Below are 15,801 nucleotides of genomic sequence, written 5' to 3' on the forward strand. Positions count from 1 at the left end.
AGGGGGTAGACAAATGTATGTACCGTAAAAACGTGTCCCCCTTAGATCAAAAATTGACCTGTTTCGTCATTTCCTTAAAATCTAATAAATCCAGGTGGGTTTTCTTTGGCCCACTCTGTATATTGAAAAATTAGCGAATCAGAATATGAATACGCAAATTTATCAGAAAGCGGCTCACAATGAAGAGATAAGTCGTAAGTGATAAGTAGAAAAAGGATTATATTTTATACTTGAATAAGTAACTGTTGTAGCTTACAATCCCATGAAAATGATAAATATCAATAAAACGATTGTTTTCTTTTGCTTTCACATTGTTATTTTCAATTCTCGATTGCATTCGAGTATGAAAAATTATAGTAACATGAAGTACAACGCCGCTCGAATTATCTCGAGTGTGCCCAGTTTGGCCAAAATAGTGCGTTAAAGTTAACTCGAGCGTGCGCGTTAAGGGGTTAAGCCTAAAATATCACTACAGCCTTAAGATCGGCCACGGCCTAAGTGTAACAAAAATAAGCTTGTATCCAAATTGATGCATGCTTCCAAACTATTTGTAATAATCCTTAAAAAATACAAACATATTAATGTTCAATCTATTTTTTTACATAAAAAATTTTTTAGATATAAATTAAAAAACATCAATAATAAATAACAGAAATCCATCATAAATAAAAGGGAAATAAATAAAACAATAATATAAACAAAAACTATATCTTCTTATGTAATCGACGATCGAACAGGCATCAGGTGGAACCTTTTCAAACAGTTAGAAGATCTCGAATAGGGCTTTTCATTCACAGTCACTTGTTTCGAGCTTCTGTCATGTGTCACATAATATTAATATATCTACGTCATACGTTATTGGTATATAACAATGATACAAACTAGAGACGTATGACGTAGATATATTAATATTATGTGACACATGACAGAAGCTCGAAACAAATGGCAATCGATGAAAAGCCCTATTTGCAGATGACATCTGCCTGATAACTGAACACCGAAATCATATGCAAGTAAAAATTGACAAATTGGCACAGTACTCCGACATGATCGGACTTCGAATAAACACAGAAAAAACTAAACTTCTAAAAAATAATAACCATCCAAATACTAAAATAATGATAAACGGTAAAGAAGTAGAAGAGGTAGACAAGTTCACATACCTCGGATCTGTCATGGAAAGGAGCGGGGGGTGTAAAAAGGATATACAGACGAGAATAACAAAGGCGCAACACGCATTCAACGCTTTAAATACAGGGTGTTTCATTAATAATTGTCCATATAGTAACAGGAGAAACCTTAGCACAAAATACGAAGATTTAACCTAAACCTCTTAAATAAAATGTGGTTCCTTACTGAGTTACAGGGTGTTTTATCTAAAAATTTAAAAACTATTTTTGATCGGCATCTTAAAACTATTCGACGTATCCTTTTCATACTTGGCAGTAAGTATAGGTACTATACAAACTACTAAATTATGTTAAACAAACGTTTCTGGCTATTACCAGAGGCGTGCGACGGGGGAAAGTGAAAGGCTGGCCCTTTCGAAATTCTACTCCACTGCCGGAATTGCTATTTTAGTTCAATTTTTGGATTCTTCAATACTTTCTATGAAAATAATATACTCTTCATTCGTAACGATAAAGTCATTAGTTTTCGAGATCTTTGAAGTTCAAAATGAAATGACACGGTTATTTTGATTAATGTATTGTGTCGCTTCATTGTTAATTTCAAATATCTCGAAAACTAATCGTTTTATCGTTACGAATGAACAGTATATTTTTTACATAAGAAGTATTGGAAAATAAAAAAATTACACTAGAACAACAATTTCGTCAGTGGCGTAGAATTTGAGAAGGGTCAACAAGCCAGTATCCCCTGTCGTACGCTTCTGGTAGTAGCTAGAAATATTTATTTATCTTAGTTTAGTAGGGTGTACAGTACCTACACATTATGCCAAGTAAGAAAAGGATACGCCAAATAGTTTTAAAGTACTGGGTACAAATAATTTTTAAATTTTAATCATAATATGAATCATATAAATTAATCAAAATAACTGTGCCGTTTCATATTTAACTTCGAATATCTCAAAAACTAATGACTTTATCGTTACCAATAAAGAGTACATTATTTACGTAGAAAGTATTGGAGAATCTAAAAATGGTACTAAAATAGTAATTCCTCCAGTGGCGTAGAATTTGAGAAGGGTGAACCATTCACTATCCCCTGTCGTACGCCTCTGGTAGTAGCTAGAAACGTTTGTTTATCATAATTTAGTAGGGTGTATAGTAGTCGCACTTTCTACCAAGCATGAAAAGGATACTTGGAATAGTTTCCAAATGCTGAGTAAAAATAGTTTTTAAATTTATAGATAAAACACCCTGTAACTCAGTAAGGAACCACATTTTATTTAAGAGTTTTAGGTTAAATCTTCGTATTTTGTGCTAAAGTTTCTCCAGTTACTATATGGACAATTATTAATGAAACACCCTGTATAATTTGGCAAACAAACGAAATATCGGAAACTACAAAAATTAAAATCTTTAATAGTTGCATTAAAAGTATACTGCTCTATGGAGCAGAAACATGGAAACAGGACGAAAATACAACTAAAAAACTACAAACATTTGTAAACAAATCTCTAAGAAAAATCCTGAAAATATACTGGCCAAACAAAATATATACAGAACTACAGAAATATATATACAGAACAGTTATACAGAACTATGGGAAAGGACAAAGCAAACTAACATATCTACTACAGTCAAGGAAAAAAATGGAAATGGATCGGCCACACTTTGAGGAAAGACCAAAGCAGCATAGCAAGACAAGCACTTGAATACCAACCAGAGGGGAAAAGAAAGAGGGGCAGACCAGACAACAGCTGGAAAAGAACAACAACGAGAGAACACGAAAAAATTGGACTAAGATGGGGCGAAGTCAAAAAGAGAGCAAAAGATAGAAGAGAGTGGAGGGAATTAGTTTACAATTTATCCAGAGAATAAAAACAAAAGAAGATGCGCTGTCCCGGCCAGACAGCAATCTTACATTTTTGGCCAAGAAACGCATAAGCGCCCAATACTCCACAAGGAGGGATGGAACGAGAGAGAGAGATATCTTCTTATGCTAACTTATCGAAAAATGTGTAAAATATCATGGACACAACCCGTAACAAACAAGCAAATATCAAGAAAGATGAAAAAAGAAATACTTAACACTACGAAGGAAAGAAAAATGGTCACATACTAAGGAATGAAAAATGTGATATGAAAAATATGAGTTGATGCGATTGGTTATTGTATAAGAGAAAGTGGAAAGACAGAGAGAACCGCGGAGACAACGCGCGTCCTGGTTGAAAATTTTAAAGCAGTGGAGTGGAAAAACAACAACAGAACTCTTCAGAATCGCTGCAGACAGAGTAAAATGGACCGTAATTATCGCCAATGTCCTTAACCCTCGTAAGGCGGTGCGAGGTGTAGCTGCACCCCAGACCTAGTTTTTTCCACATATCTTTTTAATTAAATTTTTTTGATTTTTGTCCATTTTTTTCTTCTTCTTCTTCCTCTTTATAAGCAATTCTGCTTGTTCATTGGCGGATTGATACCTCTACGGAAGGTTGTCACTCCATCTTTTGCGCGGTCGGCCGATACTTCTTCTACCGATTGGTGATTTATCTCGTGCTATTTTGACCACACGTGTCTCCCCCATTCTGATTATGTGGTTGTTCCATTCTTTTTTTCTATTTAGTGTCCATTCGTTTATACACTGTACGTTACATTGTCTTCTAATATCTTCGCTCCTCTTTCGATCTTCAGTGCATTTCCTGTAATTCTTCTCAGTACTCTCATCTCTGCCGTTTCCAGTAGTCTTTGTGTTGTGGCTGTATCGGGTCTTCTTTCTGATACATATGTGATTATTGGTCTTACACTAGCTTTATAAATTCTTGACTTCATCTCAGTGTCTCAGTATTAATATGTCTGTCTCGCCATATAGTGTTATTAAGGCATCCTGCCAATCTATTTGCTTTTTGTACTTGATTTCTCACTTCTTTGTCTAGGTCTCCGTAACTTGACAGTGTAATTCCAAAGTATATTACTTCCATTACTTGTTCAATACTGATACCATCAATTTCTATTTTGCATCTGACTGGTTCTTTACTGATTACTATTGTTTTGGTTTTCTGAGATGAAATTGTCATATTGAATTCTTTTGCTCTTATGTTAAATCTGTGGACTAATCTTTGCAGACTATATTCATCTTGGGCTATCAATATTGCGTCGTCTGCGTAGCAGAGTATTTTTACTTATTTGTTTCCCATGCTATATCCTCTTCCTTTGTTGACGTTTTTGATGATTTCATCCATGATTAAATTGAAAAGCATAGGACTCAATGAGTCTCGCTGTCTTATTCCGCTGCCTATATCTATAGGTTCTGTAAGTTGTCCATCTATTCTGACTTCCATTTTGTTGTTTTGGTCGATGTTCTCAATAGTTTTTATGATATCTAGAGGGACTTCTCTATTATACAGAAGATGGATTACATCTTTGAGTCTTACTCTGTCAAATGCTTTCTTTAAGTCAATCAGACATAGAAATGCTGGTCTATTATACTCTAGTGATTTCTCAGTAATTTGTTTTATGACGAATATTGCATCTGTACACGATCTTCCAGTACGAAAACCCTGTTGTTCAGCTGCTAAACTTATCCTCTGATTCATTACGTCTTGTAAGATTTTAGTTGTAAGTTTTAGGGTAGTATTTAACAAGTTGATACCTCTGTAGTTTTCTGGCTGCTTTTTATCTCCTTTTTTAAATAGTAGAATTACTTCGCATGTTCTCCACTCTTCCGGTATTTTATTGTGTTTTATGATTTTGTTAATTAATGTTGTTAATTGTTCTGTTATTGCGGCTCCACAATATTTCAGTAATTCGTTTGGTATTCCATCCTTACCTGCAGCTTTTCGAGTGTTTTTCGTACTTCCTGTGCACTTATATTAATATCTTCATTTGTGGTAATTTCTGGTGTTTCCGGTTCTAGCATCATTTGTTCTTCCTCTGCATAGAGCTTTTTTAGATAGTCAATCCATGTATCCTTCTCTATGTGTTTTGGTTCTATTAGTTCCTTTACCTTCGTTCTTTGACCTCTTATAAAGCGCCATATTTCCTTTTGGAGACCATAAAAATCATGTTCCATTTCTTTCGCAAAACGTTCCCAGTGATCATTTTTTATTCTTCTTACTACTGAATGTGTTTCGTTTCTTATAGTCTTATAATTATCGTATAGCTCTTGTGTTTTAGTTGACATGTATTTTAGGTAAGCTGTTTTCTTCTCTTTACATTTTTCCTTCACTTCTGTACAAAACCATGGTGTTCTTCGTCTTGGAAGCGATTTATTTTTATTAATGTTTCTTTCACCAAGAACTTCCTTGGCCGAGGCTAAGATATTAGACTTAATTTTTGCCCAGCTGTCTTCGACTCCGTCACTTTCTGTGATATACATGTTGCTGCTTTTTTCCGTTACTCTTTTTTGGAATAGGTATCTTGTAGAGTCGTCTTGTAAGCTTTCGACTTTAATCTTGGTGGTGTATTCTGCTGTTTTGTTATCACATATATGTGTTTTCATTCTGATTTTCCACAATACCAATTTATGATCGCTTCCTATTTCTGCTGATATTAGTGCTCTAACATCCAAGATTAGAGACGGGTGTAACTCTCTATTCGATAGAACATAGTCTATCATAGATCTTTGTCCTCTAGTGTTTTCATACGTGTATTTGTATTGTTCTTTGTGAGGGAAAAATGTATTGTTAATTCGTATTTCATTTAGTTATGCTGCAGAGGTCCGTCAGAAGGTATCCGTTTTCATTTTTGATATTTTCAATATATCGCTGTTTTATTCCCGGAACTGTGTCATTGCCAACACGGGCATTAAAGTCACCCATAATGATTATATATTCATCATTTGGGATCTCGTTTATTACAGTCTGAAGATATTCATAGAAGTTTTCTCTTATGGTGGCATCCCTGTTGTTCTCAGGTGCATATATCGCTATCACGTTCAGAGGTTTCGACATCCAGTTTAACTTTTACACTAACTATTCTTTCGGAGATATATCGGCACTCTTGTACTTGGTGTACAAATTTTCTATGAACTAGCAGTGCGACTCCTCCTTGGCTCTTGTATCCTTTGCAACACCACTGTAAATCATCAGATCAGTCCACTTTTTTATTCGCATTAAATTCACGCGTTCCACCCATTACAGCATTTAAAACTCTTCGCGTTTACGTGCTTTTTGGAAAAATGACTGTAAGGTGCAAATGATGAAAATTTCATATCCTGTATTAGACGTTTCCGATGTTCCACCTGGAGCTAACAGAGCTACGGGACAAGATCGGTGTTACTTATGTCAGAGAAAAAAGACCGAAAGTCCTGGCATAACTGTATTGTGTGTAAAAACTTTGTGTTGCTCATTCTGTGAAAAATTTCATGTGTTTGTCTTGCGACGATAATAACTTTTTTTTAAGAAGAAATGAGTACTTTGTAAAATTATGTTTCATAGTATAAAAAAACGACAGGGCAAAAACGCCACAACGACAGGGCAACAAAGACAGTACCAGTTAGCCGAACCTGAAATACCAGGGCCCACACTAGCTGAAGTAAAGTCCGCAATTTCGTCCCTAAAAAACCATAAAGCCCCAGGCCCAGACGGCATACAGGCGGAACTACTAAAAAAAGGGGGAGACAAACTACATCTTGAGATATATCATCTTATAAGAGAAGTCTGGGAAAGAGAAGAAATACCGAAACACTGGCATGAAAGCCATATAATACCTATTCACAAGAAGGGAGACAAACAAATATGTCGGAACTATAGAGGAATATCGTTAATTAATACAACATACAAGATTATATCCATAATACTGTTTAGAAGATTAACTCCATACGCAGAGGAAATAATAGGCGACTACCAAAGCGGATTCAGCCCGGGAAGGTCGACTATAGACCAGATCTTCGTCCTACGCCAGGTGTTGGAAAAAAACTGGGAATTCAACCGCGATGTACACCAAATCTTCGTGGACTTCAAACAAGCTTACGATTCTGTTAGCAGAGAAGCATTGTGGGAGACTATGGTAGAAATGGGAGTACCTGGAAAACTGGTACGATTAGCAAAGGTGAGCACGGAGAACGCTTCCGCACGAATCAGAGTTGGCAGCAACACGTCGGAGGAATTCCTCATTGACACCGGACTTCGACAAGGAGATCCTCTCGCCCCCCTGCTGTTTAACTTCGCACTGGAACATGCAGTAAGGAAAGATCAGCCACAACTGACAAACGGATTTGCCGCCCAAGGATCAAAAATACTATTAGCCTTTGCGGATGACGTGGACACAATTGCACAATCCACCAGAGATGCAAAAGAAGTTTTTACCCTATTCGAGAACGGAGCCAAGGAAGTTGGTCTTAAGGTCAACGAGGACAAGACCAAGTACATGGTGGTTACGAAGAACCCAAGACCAAGGGTTAGACAAAACGTAACAATTAATGAATACAATTTTGAAGTCGTCAAAGAATTTAAGTACTTGGGAGCGATCATAACATCTGAAAATAACTATGAAAAGGACGTGGCAGCCAGGATTATTGCAGGAAACAGGGCATATTACTCGTTAAGGACCCTACTTAAATCAAAAATACTCTCAAGACCAGCAAAAATAAGAGTATATAAGACAATAATTCGTCCCACAATAACGTATGGAAGCGAAACCTGGACTCTGAATCAGCGGGAAACAACAAAATTACTGGTACTTGAAAGAAAGATACTGCGGACTATCTATGGGCCTTGCAGAGAAGAGACAACAGGAGAATGGAGAAGAAGACACAATGATGAACTCCAGACAATATACGGAGATGAAAACATAGTACGCTACATTAAATCAAACAGAATACGATGGGCGGGTCACGTACTAAGATCAAGTGACGAAAGACTTCTAAACGCCACATTCTGGGAAAGGCCCGATGGAAAAAGGTCAGTTGGTCGCCCAAGAAAGAGATGGAAGGACGCAGTAGCCAGCGATCTACGCAAAATGGGAGTACAGCAATGGGAAATAGCTGCTCAGGACCGACAACAATGGAGAGAAATAGTAAACGCGGCCAAGACTCACATAGAGTTGTAGAGCCAAATGATGATGATGAGTATAAAAAAACAAGTCCTAATTATCTTTCAAATAAATTTCACAACGTTCACATATGAAAAAATGGATATACAGATGGGGTGCAAATGCACCGTTGTTTACGTAAGAATCTAAGCACCGCCTTACGAGGGTTAAAGCATGAGATAAACGAAGAAGAAGACCAATCTGCATATATGCAGATCCCGCCCTTTAATATGTCTTAACAAAAATTAAGGTTAAACAAAATCTTTGTAATATTAGTAAATTCTAAAGGACTTTCGTTTTTTTTTAATCCCTGTCGATGAATTCGGAGGTACTCAAAACCTTTAAAATATTTAATGCATTCTTTGAAGTCGAAAAATTACATTTGGTAAAGAAGTTGAAACACATCCATTTACAATTTAACAACAAAACGAAAATAATTTCAAAATAGAATTATCAGCATAAATTAGATTAGATAAAAAATTATCAAAGAAAAAGTTATTTTAATAAATGTCTTAATGTTATTATTACGATATAAAAATCGTCAAACTGTTTTTCAGAAACAAGTTAAGAAATAAAATAACTTTGCGTATTATTAAGATTGATTAGAATAGGTCAGAAGCTCTAGGCTTGTGTGATCTTAGACTGTGATCTATAAGAATTAAACTTAAAAATATTATTTAAATAATTATACCTTAAGGGGCTATCATAATGTAAAAATACGAAATTCATATACTTTTTTTGAAATTTCTAAAATAAAAAGTACTGTACCAATTGTTTTGAAAATTTGCACGAATATTTATTATAAAAGGAAGTACATGTAAAAAAAAATTCATAAAAAATATTGAAAATTACACGATTTATGTGCTATCTGCTGACACCGTGAAAAAAAAAACATAGCTCCACTGCTGTAGTGAATGGGGCTAACAGATATCCTGAAACATAAAATTTCAAAGTGATTATTGAAATATAAGTTGTTTCCTATACCATCAACTAGGATTTTTGAAAAATATTCAAATTTAGAAAAATAACGAAGTGTTGAAAATTTATTTTAAAATTAGTTAAAACATTTTTAGTTTAAAAAACCGCCAAATTGACATGTTTTATCTAATCAAAAAACCCCTAGTTGATGATATAGGAAATAACTTATATTTCAATAATCATGTGGCATTTTTATAATCAAGTATATTCAAATGGGAAATAAGCCACAATTTTACCTAAAAATGATTTTATTAACGTTTCGACGCCCAAGTCGGGTGTCGTTGTCAAAATACAAAATAATACTAAATAAATAAAATGTTGTTGCTTAGTAAAAAATTCTTCTAATAATTTATTTAATCTGACTCATTTATATTTTAAAGTCGTCTACTTTAAAATGTATAATACGTGTCTGAATTGCCGATATAAATGAGTCAGATTAAATAAATTATTAGAAGAATTTTTTACTAAGCAACAACATTTTATTTATTTAGTATTATTTTGTATTTTGACAACGACACCCGACTTGGGCGTCGAAACGTTAATAAAATCATTTTTAGGTAAAATTGTGGCTTATTTCCCATTTGAATATACTTGATTTCAATAATCACTTTGAAATTTTATGTTTCAGGATCTCTATTAGCTCCAATCACTGCAGCAGTTTTTTTTCACGTTGCCAGCAGGTGGCGCATAAATCGTTTAATTTTCAATATTTTTTTATGAAAACTTTTTTACACCTACTTCTTTTTATAATAAATGCTCATGCAAATTTTCAAAAGACTTGGTACAGTACTATTTATTTTAAATATTCCCAAAAAAGTATATGAATTTAGTACTTTTACACTAGGATAGCCCCTTAAAACTAATTTTAATATTTACCTGTAATTCTGCTGTATCTATGGTAGGCTTTGGGACATTTTGGGCCTGTTGGCCACTTCTGGTGTAAGCTGGTGGTTCTTGTGTAGGTTGCATAATTGCCGGACCACTATTTGCTTGTCCATAATTTACCTAAAAAGTAACAAATTATACAAATAATTATCTATAAAACTCAAGAAAGTATTTGTTGTTCTAGATATAAATCACAGGAATGACAGCAGTAAGAAAAGCACCAGTTTTTCATGAAATCACGACTAGAGGTTGGAAATATCTACAATTTAAAGCGATTATGCTTCCAACAAGTTTCATAGTGTTACGCTAAAACTTATATGTGCTGTTGCTGTATAATACTTCAATTTTGCAAAAACTATACATTATCAGCTTTACAATCACCTAGACCTAGAGAATACTGAATGTCAAGACAAAGCGATTGAAAATCCTATTTCAGACTTAATGGACAAGTCTTGACGTCACAAAATTGGGAGGAGCTTATATTTGGCTCCAAACAATTTTGTTTATAATGTTAAACACTCGTAAGGAATTTTTAATTTATTGTTTACGTGGTTTGTGTGACCAAATAAGACTTTTCATTTAGGTATTTAGTAAAAGAAACGTGCCAATTAAGAGATTTTTATTCGTTTTGGCCCAGGTAAGTTAATTTAATGCAATGATTAGAACGTAAACAGTGTTGAGGTTATGTTTATTTTCAATCACTAAGGAATAAAAACCACCTGAGCAAAAACGAACAAAAATCTCTTAATTAACACGTTTCTTTAACGAAATACGTAAATGAAGTCTTATTTTGCCACACAAAGCACATAAATGAAAAATTCCTTATGACCATTTAACATTACAATCAAAATTGTTTGGAGCCAATATAAGCTCCTCCCAATTTTGTGACATTTGTGACGTCAGACTTAGGCTGTCCATTCGGATTTAGATCTGAACACTCCTGTGGATCACCGGTTACGTAGTAGTCTTGGAGGACCTGTCAGAAGTCAAAGAGCGAAAGGTGAAGTGCATCAATACCATAAACCTCCTATACAACTGACACTTTAACAATATTGGCAACTCATCTGCCCGACTTTAGATGAGTTACCAATGTAACCATGTAAGACACATGGTACGTGTATACTCGCGGTAATATGTGGAAGGCATGTACGGTTTAAACATACATTTAAATGTACTGGGTGATTCATGCAAGCCTACCAGAGTCCATAAGCTTCATTTTTAATGGAGCACCCTGTATATTTTTATACTTTTAAAAGCTGCTTAATAACCTGATTTCAACGAACTATATCATGTAGGTTGTATTATGAGTAATACAGGGTGAAATTCTGAAATTATAAAGTATGGAAAGCACTTATGGAATAAAATTGTAAGTGTCCTTATTTTAGAAAACTATAAACAATACAGGGACACGTCAAATTTTAAATTCAAATGGGCGCTTTATAAACATAAATTTAAATATACAGGGTGCTTCACGCAAGTATAGAATAGTCTATGATCTTTTGGTTTAAATAAATCACCCTGTATATTTGTATGTTCTTAGAAGCTACTTAACAAACTCATCTCAAAAAAGTGTATTATGTAGGGTCTGTTATGAATAATACAAGGTGAAATGTTGAAATTATTTATAAATTTCGTCAATATATTAAATACAAAACCGAATTTATTATTAATTTAACAGGTAAAAGGGGGAGAAGTGTACTTTTGAAGTGTGTAAAATTAATATTTCTTAGCTGAGCGCTTTCGGCTTATAAAGCCATCTTCGGAGCTATGCTACAATAAAAGATCTCTAATGAATAATTGATCTTAGAATTCAAAGTTTAACTTACGTCAAAAAAGTCAAAATACCACTATGAAGAGAGATGGGTTCCATTTATGATATGAAATACTTCTGTTTCTAAGAAACAGAAATATGATATGAAATTCCATTTATGATATGAAATACTTCTGTTTCTAAGAAACAGAAGTATTTCATATCATAAATGGAACCCATCTCTCTTCATAGTGGTATTTTGACCTTTTTGACGTAAGTTAAACTTTGAATTCTAAGATCAATTATTCATTAGAGATCTTTTATTGTAGCATAGCTCCGAAGATGGCTTTATAAGCCGAAAGCGCTCAGCTAAGAATTATTAATTTTACACACTTCAAAAGTACACTTCTCCCCCTTTTACCTGCTGTCATAAGTGTGTACGAAACTATTTCAGTCTTTACAATGATTAATTTAACCCAAGGATGATAAATTATTAATTTAAAAATTTTATGTATTTAATATCTTGACGAAAATTATACCTACATACTTTTTAAATTGCACCTTGCATTATTCATAATAGACCCTACATAATACACTTTTTTGAGATGATGTTTAGCAAGTTGTAATAATATAAAAATATACAGGGTGTTTCATTAAAATTAAAGATCATGGACTATGCCAGACTTCGTGAATCACTCTTTACATTTAAATTTATGTTTAAACGGTGTATATTTGAATTTAAAAGTTGACATGTTCTAGCGTGTTTTATAATTTTTTAAAATAAGGACACAAACAATTTTATTTCATAAGTGGTTTCAATACATAATAATTTCAAAATTTCACACTGTATTATTCATAATACAACCTACATGATATAGTTCGTTGAAATGAGGTTGTTAAGCAGCTTTTAAAAATATAAAAATATACAGGGTGTTCCATTAAAAATAAAGCTTATGGGCTATGCTAGACTTGCGTGAATCACCATGTATATTTAAATTTATATCTAAAAAGCACACATTTATATATAAAAATCGACGGATCTCAGCATTTTTTATACTTTTTAAAAACAAGGACAGAAATAATTTTATTCCATAAATGCCTTACACCCTATATATTATATATTGTAGAATGCTTTAAATGCGGCGACGTTTGGTTCTTGGATAACTGATGTTTTACAATGGCTAAATATAGGCAATATAGTAGGCGAATTTACTATTCAGACAAAAATTGGTATGGTACCCATGATACAGTTCATTAAGGATGGAGAGATGGTTCAAACATGTATATATCAAAAATGCCTACAAATAAAGGATAGCAGCTAATTATTGTACATTGTGGAGGATTGTAACGTTGACTACTTACACTGATCCAAAACTTGGAGCCAAATATAGTGAAATTGTGCTTGACAACGTTTCCTATCATTTCCGGCAGCTAACCAGGATACCAAATACATCTTCAAAGAAGAAAGCTGAACTGCAACGCTTTTTAAGGGAAAGTGATTTGTATTTCGAAGATTTTTATACAAAAAAAAACTTATTGAAGTTCTATACACGAAGGAATTTAACAAATTTTAAGTACGCCCTAGAGAGTATTGTCAAAAGTATGAACACAGTATATTGTAATATACAGTGTGGGTGGAAGGCACTTATGGAATAAAATTATTTCTGTCCTTGTTTCAAAAAATTATTAAAAACGCTGAGACCCGTCGATTTTTAAATAAAAATTTGCACCTTTTAAACATAAATTAAATGTACAGGGTGATTCATGCAAGTCTAGCTGAGCCCATAAGCTTTAGTTTGAATGGAACGCCCTGTATATTTTTAAAGGCTGCTTAATAACCTGATTTTAACGAACCATATCATGTATCTTGTGTTATGAATAATATAGGGTGAAATTTTGAAATTATAAAGTATGGAAACCACTTATGGAATAAAACTGTTTATGTCCTTCTTTTCAAAATTATAAAAAATGCTGGGACAATTCAACTTTTAAATTCAAATGGGCGCTTTACAAACAAATTTAATCCATGATCTCTAGTTTTAATGGATCACCCTGTATATTTTATGTTCTTAGAACCTACTTCACAACCTCATCTCAAAAAAGTGGATTATGTAGGGTCTATTATGAATTTATGAATAATACAAGGTGAAATTTTGAAATTATTTATAAATTTCGTCAAGACATTAAATACAAAACCCAATAGTTATACTTAGTTTAGAAAATGTATGTCTTTATTGAGCTAATTTAAAAATAATAACATTATTTAAAGTATGATAAATTATTATTAATTTCAAAATTTTATGTAGGTATTTAATATCTTGACTAAAATTATACATAATTTTAAAATTTCACCTTGTATTATTCATAACAGACCCTACATAATACACTTTTTTGATGTGGGTTTATTTAGCAGATTCTAAAAACATTAAAATATATACCGGGCGTTTCATTAAAATTAAAGATCATGGACTATGCTAGACTTGTGTGAATCACCCTATATATTTAAATTTATGTTTAAACAGTGCACATTTGAATTTAAAAGTTGACGTATCCTAGCGTTTTTTATAATTTTCTAAAATAAGGACACAAACAGTTTTATTCCATAAGTGGTTTCCACACACTATAATTTCAAGATTTCACCCTGTATTATTCATAATACACCGTACATGATACGGTTCATTGAAATCAGGTTGTTAAACAGCTTTTAAAAATATAAAAATATATAGTGTGTTCCATTAAAATAAAGATTATAGACTGTGCTAAGCTTGCGTTAATCACCCTGTACATTCACATTTAGGTTTAAAAAGCGTATATTTATATTTAAAAATGGAATTGTAATTGTCAACGGGTCTTAGCGTTTTTAAAAAAATTGTAAAACAAGGACAGAAATAATTTTATTCCATAAGTGTCTTCCACCCTATATATTCTTCCTATTTTTGTGTGTTCAATCCTAAAGAGTTAATTTGGAGACAATTAAAACCACGTATAAGACTCCTAAATTTAATAAGAAGGTAATTGAGGTAATTAAAAAATAAGTATCTAATATTACCAAAGAAGAATGGCAGAAAAGAATCTACAAAGTGATCAAAGTTGAAGAATACTATAAGAAGATTGGGAAGCTCCACATTATTGGTATGACAAATAAATTTATTATTGAATTGAATGGTGATAGCGACGCAGAAAATACGGAAGAAGGAAAAAAATGAATTAAGTATGTCAAGTGATTCCTTGTTAATTATACCGTATACTTACGTTAATTTTAGATTTAACTGTGTTTTTATAAAGTTCATTTAGGATCAATAATTCTAACAATAACAAGAGTCTACATCAGTTATCGGTGCAAGCATGCGATAACAGGGAGGGCCTCAATAAGGTAAAATGTAAATAAAAAATGGTCAAAATTAATTTAAACACATACGATAATATTATTATGTCCTTTCAAAATAATCGCCATAAGTAATATGGAGTTTTTCCTGTGAAATGTGTCCATTGTATATTGACAATTATGACCCCTTTCAGGCTGACACCTCAGTGGATACAGGAAGTAGCAATAAGGGATGAAAGGAGAAAGTTAGTGCAGTCATTAAAGGTTTTCACCTCCTATTTTGTTAAACCTCCATCGATTGGCATGAAAATTGGTGACTAGTTAGAGCATACCTCAAGAAATAAAACTGATTTGGTGCCAACTTGCACTTTTACCCTGGTGGTGAAAACCACCCCTTCCCATGGGTGAAAACAATTTTATTAAAAATAACCCCACAAATCGATAGAGGGACAAATTTTAAGTAAAATTTGTTATATCATGTTATTAAAATAAATCAATACTTTTTGAGTTATTAAAGATCAAAGATTTGTCTATTTAAGAGCACATGCTTGAAGTTACGGATGATAAAAAGAACACATTAATTAATTGTATGTTAGTAAAATATTATTTTTATATTATTTCAATATTTAATTGATTTTTTTCTATCAATATAAACTGAATATGTCCAGAAACTGGGGGTGTCCAATAATGGGTACATTTGACATATTCGA

General features: G+C 33.0%; 1 protein-coding gene across 1 annotated transcript in view; it reads right to left on the reverse strand.

The window, feature by feature from the left end:
* Positions 1-15,801, reverse strand: part of LOC126878478 (secretory carrier-associated membrane protein 1) — a 111,451-nt gene that overhangs the window by 44,317 nt on the left and 51,333 nt on the right. Inside the window, exon 3 of the mRNA XM_050641228.1 lies at positions 10,008-10,136. Within this exon, the coding sequence (XP_050497185.1) occupies positions 10,008-10,136 (129 nt within the window). The remainder of the gene's footprint in view (positions 1-10,007; positions 10,137-15,801) is intronic.

Source organism: Diabrotica virgifera, chromosome 10 (assembly GCF_917563875.1).
Source record: "Diabrotica virgifera virgifera chromosome 10, PGI_DIABVI_V3a".
NCBI classification, from domain to species: Eukaryota; Metazoa; Arthropoda; class Insecta; order Coleoptera; family Chrysomelidae; genus Diabrotica; species Diabrotica virgifera.